General features: G+C 39.1%; 2 protein-coding genes across 6 annotated transcripts in view; one reads left to right on the top strand and one right to left on the bottom strand.

The window, feature by feature from the left end:
- The window catches only part of LOC112144307 (tripartite motif-containing protein 16-like), a gene marked incomplete in the record, with an annotated part of 1074856 nt that overhangs the window by 515863 nt on the left and 551734 nt on the right, over positions 1–7259 (top strand).
- The window catches only part of LOC112144315 (WD repeat-containing protein 37), a 55160-nt gene continuing 49668 nt past the window's right edge, over positions 1768–7259 (bottom strand). For 3 of the 5 annotated variants that reach the window (XM_036216302.1, XM_036216300.1, XM_024268804.2), the window contains 5 exons: positions 6560–6797; positions 6047–6188; positions 5572–5706; positions 4447–4561; positions 1768–4288 (listed from right to left, as the gene is read on the bottom strand). In XM_036216302.1, the coding sequence (XP_036072195.1) occupies positions 4157–4288; positions 4447–4561; positions 5572–5706; positions 6047–6188; positions 6560–6797 (762 nt within the window). In that variant the 3' untranslated portion in view covers positions 1768–4156. The remainder of the gene's footprint in view (positions 4289–4446; positions 4562–5571; positions 5707–6046; positions 6189–6559; positions 6798–7259) is intronic. The other 2 variants (XM_036216301.1, XM_024268805.2) reach the window with 1 other exon arrangement.

A 7259-nucleotide genomic window follows, 5' to 3' on the forward strand; every position in this document is an offset into this window, starting at 1 on the left:
CAGGTTAAAGAAAAAATTCTGGACTATAATACAAGTAGATGTGCTTGAATGTATACTATCCACCGATTTAGTTACGCTCGTTCCAAATAGGAGAGTACCCTGCAGCCTCGCGCACAGGCTGAACAGCAGGTCTGGCAGAAAGTTCCGGCGCCGAAGCTGCACATACGCGCGGTCGCAAAACACACACAGCATGTCCACTTCACTGTGTCATTTTCCAAGAATATACCAAACAATTTGCACATTGAACAACGAATACCGCTGGACATTAAAGAAACACAAGCTGGTGGAACCCTCCAAGAACCTGCAGGAGAACATCTGCTCCACTCATGACGAGGTGATGAAGATGTTCTGTCGTACAGATCAGAAGTGTATCTGTTATCTCTGCTCTGTGGAGGAACATAGAGACCATGACACAGTCTCAGCTGCAGCAGAAAGAACTGAGAGGCAGAGAAAGCTGGAGGAGAGTCAACAGCAAATCCAGCAGAAAATCCAGGACCGAGAGAAAGAGGTGAGCTGGACATCACTGAGCTGAAGAGGAGAGACGCTGAGCTGAAGCAGCTCGCATTCACAGAGGATTACAGCAATTTTCTGCTCAACTACCCGTCACTGCCACCACTCAGTGAGTCCTCACACTCATCCAGCATCAATGTCCGTCCTCTGAGATACTTTGAGGATGTGACCGCAGCTGTGTCAGAGCTCAGAGACAAACTGCAGGACATTCTGAGAGAGGAGTGGACAAACATCTCACGGACACTCACTCATGTGGATGTTTTACTGCCAGAACCAGAACCAAAGAGAAGAGCGGACTTCTTGAAATATTCCTGTCAAATCACTCTGGATCCAAACACAGCACACACACATTTGTGTGTAACAGAAGAGAACAGAATGGTGACGGTGATGAGTCAGCAACAGTCCTTTTTTAATAATCCAGACAGATTCACTGGGTTGTTGCAGGTTCTCAGCAGAGAGAGTCTGACTGGACGTTGTTACTGGGAGGTGGAGTGGAGAGCAGAGGGAATCGTTATGGCAGTCACATACAGGAACATCGGCAGAGCCGGGAACGGGGAAGCATGTCGTTTTGGTTGGAATGACAAATCCTGGGCCCTGTACTACCACCAAAACAGTTACAGATTTTGCCACAACAGTATGTCAGCCTCAATCTCAGCTCCTGGTTCCTCCAGAGTAGGAGTGTACCTGGATCACAGAGCAGGAGTTCTGTCCTTCTACAGCGTCTCTGAAAGCATGACTCTTCTCCACAGAGTCCAGACCACATTCACTCAGCCACTCCATGCTGGACTGTGGTTGGAATGTGTTAAAGACACAGCAGAGTTCTGTAAACTCAAACCGGTCCTGAAAGAAGTGAAACTTTTGTTTTTAGTCATTTCTCTGCTTTGCATCATTGTGAACTAAACTTTTAAACTGTTAATATTCTGTGGAGTTGTTTGTAGTCAGAAATAAAGAGAGAAATGGAAAATATCTAGAATGTGGATTTGAGACATTTTTGAAGATGAATCTCAAACTTTTTGGAGTAAAATCTGCTTTCTTGTCATTTCTTTTAACTTTGGGATTTGACTGTTGAATTCAAATTTCACACAAATGTGTTCATGTTTTTGTGTTATGTGAACTGAAGGAAGCTGCAACACAAATGGAATCTGTGAATCAGTGACGTCACAATCAAAGACTTTCTGTTTTTTCTACACGTACAAGAGAAGAAACTGAAGAAGATTGTGCTTTACCTTAGTAAAAATGACTGATAGAGTAAATGCATGAGTTCTAAAAAAAACACTTTTACTCAGTTTTTGTGGTAGTCAAATACACATATCCCTGTACAAGTTACCTCCCTTTTTTATACATGATGCAGAGAAATGTGGTGAGAGACGTCCATTCATGAGTCATCCACGCTGTGAACAAAAAAGCAGATAAATGATCAGTTCAGACAGAAGAGAAGAGCTATGCACTTCCATCATTCCAAGCCATGAAGGATCAGCTCAGTTCTACATCAAATAAAAAACTGATGATCTCACATCAGTTAAGATGCAATAAATTGCACTCATTGTTCTCAAATTAGTGTATTTCATTCCAAACTTACACTTTTAAAAGACTTATTTTTTTCTAATATTTGTGTAGTCCAATGACCTTTGACGAAAAAAAAAATATATTTGAATGGTTTTGTTTTGTTAAAGACATTTATTTCTCTAAGCTGCAAAAGGCAGCAGTGAAGAATGAGCAAATGCACAAAACACAAAAGCTGAGTGTGTCCACAAAAGCGAGCAGATATCTCCACTGAAGGAAAACACTCAAGGTCTGAACTTCAATCGCTGTGAATGAGGTTTGACTGCAGCTTCAACCGCCCCATTAATGCAGCCATCGCATTCATCAAAGCGCACACACTTTGATCGGATTACAACTGTTTCACACCAACACATTACAATATGGGCTTCTCCCTTAAACGCAGCTTTGGCTGAAAGCTTCAAAGAACAGGTAACAGTGAACGCATCGTTTGGCTGCACAAAAATCTGACTTCAGTACCAAATAAAAGAGAATCCTGAAAACACTTCAACCATGAAAGGTGACAAAATACAAACAGTAAAGTTGTGTTGGAATAACAGCAGGAGCATCTGAGGGAAACTGGACTCTGTCTTTAAGTCAGTCCCTTTTGTTGACCTAAATCCTATTTGGTTAATAATACATGAAATTCATCTGCATTTATAAACATCATTGTCAGCTGAATTACTAGTACTTTAGTTTCATGAAATCTCAACACCAACATTGTCAATGTCCTAAACTTTTATCGTAGGGATGGAGAAAGCATCAAGTCCGTCTAAACCTTTTTCTGAAATTCTATTTAACATTTAAAGTGAACATTTTAAATTTAGCATTTCTGTTCTAAGAATATCTTAAAGCCACTGGCTTACTTACAGTTTAAGACAATTTATTTTTTTTTCTTGCCTTTTGTGACATGTTTTAGTTTCTTACAAATTTGTTGTTCAGTTTATTGTCTCAGCATTTAGAAATTATTTTGCAATTTGCAGGTTTTTTGCTCTTTAAGCAGATTTTTTTAGGTTAACACTGTTTTGAACAAATAATGTAGCGCACTCGCAATATTCTGATGTTTTGCACTTCATTCAACAAGTTTATTAGTAAAATGCATTTTTTTAAACTCAATTTTTTCAATATTTATATTTTCAACTATTTTTTTAGGTTTATTGTGGCCATTTTTTTTAGCAGCTAACAGGATTTTTCCATAAACTAAACATTTTTATCATAATTCAGCAGCTTAACAAAGCTCTTTTACTTTGAAAAGCTAAAGTTGCACAAGCTTTTAAGGTTTCAGCTCGAACTGAGAATTAAATAAAACCTTTCAGGTTTTCTGCCACTTCCTCCATATTTTCTTTGCAAAGAAAAGTGACTGAAAGACCTATTTATTTTCATCAAGAGACAAGTCAGGTTTAAATACATTCTCTTTTTGGTGTTTATGGGGAAAATGTGTTAAATGGTTCACAGATGTTGCACTAACTAAAACACAGATTTTTTATTTTATTTTATTTTTTATTTATTTATTTATTTTTTGCAGTAACACCAAGCAATGTTTTTATTTATTTTATTCCCCCAGCCCTGCAGACATCTTCCTTTAAAAAATAAAAACGTAACATTCATGGTTTTAAAGACACCAGAGCTTCTGCAGACTCAACAACCAACAAAGAGATTTCAAGTCGAGCAGGAGTTCTCTTCCAGAAGATCATGGAGTCACGTTCCTTTAAAGCAGCACACTGCTATCAGAGTTGTTGCTGACACATCTAAGGTCTGCCTAAAGCTTCAGCTGAAACCTCCTGCAATACTTTTCTTTTTTGGACTTTGTTGTGCTTTTTTTCAACGATTGGAATGAAGGTTTGTTTGTCTTTTAGACACAGAACTAGAAATATATTTTTTAAATGGCAGCTGGGATTCAGCGAGGGACAGATGTGATGGCCAGAGGGCAGAAGTCCTCTAGACTTTGGACCGGGTTATTTTTTAGGGAGCATGGAGTGAGACAAACATCTCCTCTGTGGGCTCAAAAGAAACCGTTTGTTCTTCTACATGAAACCGTCCGAGGTGCCTGACACAAACACAGACTGTGGGTGGAGCTTCACTGCGAGGTGACAGAATCAAGAAGAGCTCATTTCTCCTGCAGCAGGGAGGGGATGTTGATGTTCCAGCCAATGGCCTGCCGGTCAAAGCCGCAGGTGAACAGGTTGCAGGTGCTGTTGTCTTCACTCCAGGTGGAGCAGCAAACCATACGACGGTGACCCTGGGCACAAAGACATCACACCAAAGATGAAATAAAAAAAGAAAAAGGATTAGAAAAGTCCTACGTGATGAGATCCATCTGAAATAGCGTTGATGGTCTCTTCATGTTCTCCAAAATTCAAACCTGCACTTCAGTGCTCTTTTGAAAAGGTGACTGACCTGTCTGTTGGTTCTGGGGAGTCGAGCCAGTCGGACCCCGGACATGTCGAACAGCCGGACCTGCCGATTGTCATGAGGAAGAGCGATGATTTTCTGGCTCACTGACACGCTGATCCTGAACAGCAGCAGAAGAACAGAGGAGACTGTAATGCTCCCCTGCTGGTGTAAGACTGTATGTGCCGGAACATAAAAGATAAAAACCTGTATAACAAAAATGAGAAAAGGTTTCTTTCTCATCACAAAAATTCTTCTTTTAACTTATTAAAGTCCAGTTGTAAATCTACAACAGAAAGATCTACGTTCAAAGTTTGGATCGAAAAAAGTTTGGATAAAAAAAAGCTTCATGAACACTGAGATGCATGTGGTTTATAGTGAGTGATAGAAAAATTGTTACTGTTTTCTCAGCATTTCCATCACCAACAGACTTCTGTGGTTAACTATTTTTTTTAACCTTATACAAGTGTTGATTTCATGTATGCATTTCTGAGACCCCTATCTCATTAACTAACATGAGCAAACTGTCCTTAAATACACATTGTACATAACTTTATCCATGTTTTCTGCCTTGGAGTTCACCATGCTTTCACTAGAAGGCCTTTGCCTGCTTATTTCAAAATGGCTGCTTTTATAAAATCTCAAAAATACTTGACGGCAAAAAGTTTAGCTAATTTTCAAAACTTTATGTTGGGGATAATACACCTACTTTTTATGATTAATTGCTGTATTGAAAAAAGCTAAATTTGTTGATGATTAGATCTTTATAATACAGTTACAGCATATTAAAAATATGTGGATTAAATTTGACATTATTTGTGAATCTAAAAGTAAGATTATTGTGAACACAAACGTATCAAATCACCCGACATAATAATTAATACTATTTCTATCTCATTAAAAATGATTGTGCAAAATTTTCACAAGTGGTTAAATGGTTAAAAAACATCTTATTCCAGTAAATACATTTGTAATAGTGGCATTTAAAGAGTTAAAAACAAAACTGAACCTGAGAGAAACACAATTTTTTATCAACTTTTTTTTCCTTTCTTTGTATTTTTGTGATGAAAATCCGACTTTTAGTTGCTGAAGAGGTAAGCTTCTCTAGACAGGTTTTCCCAGCCTCCAGACCTGTTGACAGCGGAGTCGGTGCGGATGGTTGCCATGGGAGATCTCATGTTTTTAAGGTCCCACACTTTGACAGTTCGATCGTCGCTGCCAGACACCACGTTATCTCCCACAGTGAAGACAGCAGATGTCACTGTGCTGCAAAAATTAATAGGACATGCATTTGGATGGGCATATTTGTTTGAACTTAAACGCCTCACAAAGACAGGCATACATTGTATAAAAAGCAACATTTTCCAATACTTTTTCACAATTTTTTGATCTTAGGTTGGATGCAGGCATTACCCTCTAGTCATTAAGACAACAAAAGCCAAACAAGATTTACAAACGATTCACAAATTCCTTTTTTTAAATCACTTTAATGTCATTATCAGCTAAAATATTACCAGCTTAAATAATCTAGTCATTTTAAAACTTGTAAAGCCTAAGGGATTAATATTTATCCACTAGCAAAAGGAAAAGCTGCAAATCCACCGACTCTGTGTGTCCCTGGAACACGTTGACCGAGTGGATGGACGGGTCTCTGAAGTCCCACAGTCTAAAGGTGGTGTCTCTGGATGAGGTGACCACCAGGCGCTGGGTGGGGTGTGTGCAGCAGTGGGTCAGCTCCTGGTCATGACCTGAAGAAAACACGACACAAGCAGGTCAAAAAAAATTGAAATCCTTACATTCTTCCACACTTTGACTCCTGCCCGTCTATCCCTTCATGTAGTTTTTAAACTGAACGTATTCTCTCTTATAGCAGTAGACTTGATTTTATTGTGAAGGGAACGCTAACAAATTTCCCTCCTTCATTTTGGAAAAAAAATTTCAGAAATCTTGATACAATTTCAATAGCTGCTAGTTTAGTACAGGTTCTGACTAGAATGGACAAAATAAAATAAAACTGGACTTTTCACAAATCTAATGTAGACATTGATGAATTTAACCAACAGGTCATTATTCTTTACACAGAGCTTCAGCAATAGTTCAAGGAGAAGATTTTTTTTACCCGTCAGCGAGTGAACCAGCTCTGAGGTTTCCACGTCATACAGGTTAGCAGATCGGTCCCAGGAAGCTGTCACAACCTGTTTGCCCCCAACCAGCCAGTCTGCAGCAATCACCACCCCTTGATGGCTGCGCAGCATCGTGGTCGCCACACGGATGGACGGGCAGTCGATTGGCCCCTCTACCTCGCCGTCGGCCTCGTCTTTATCTGAGAAGTCCACGTCGTCTTCACAAGGTGTCTGCTGCAGCAGCAGGAGGAGGAAAGCAAAGAAAATCAGTTTCACTAAGTTTTCAGGGATGTTTGTTGGCAGGAAAATGACAGAAATGAAGAGACTCTGATCATAACTTTCTATCCTTAAATCTCTGTGTAAACAGACAAGACCATCAGGTTCCATTTTTAATATGAAGCCTTCTATGAACTCTTATGTTTAATTTTTTAAAACACAGAACATTTCTCATGGTTAGCTAAAAAAAATTGGTGGCAGTGAACATAAAAAATGGCAAAAAATACTACATTCACATATAATATATATTAGGGCTGTCAGATTTAGCGCGTTAAAATCGCGTTAATCTGACACGTGCTTGACGCCGACAATTTTTTTGATGCATTAATCGCAGATTTTCCATAGACTGTATATAATGGGAGGACCTCATAGTTCGATAAGTCCATTATTTTTACAGTCAATGGGATTTTCTCATACGTG

Source organism: Oryzias melastigma, linkage group LG17 (genome assembly GCF_002922805.2).
Source record: "Oryzias melastigma strain HK-1 linkage group LG17, ASM292280v2, whole genome shotgun sequence".
Lineage (NCBI taxonomy): Eukaryota > Metazoa > Chordata > Actinopteri > Beloniformes > Adrianichthyidae > Oryzias > Oryzias melastigma.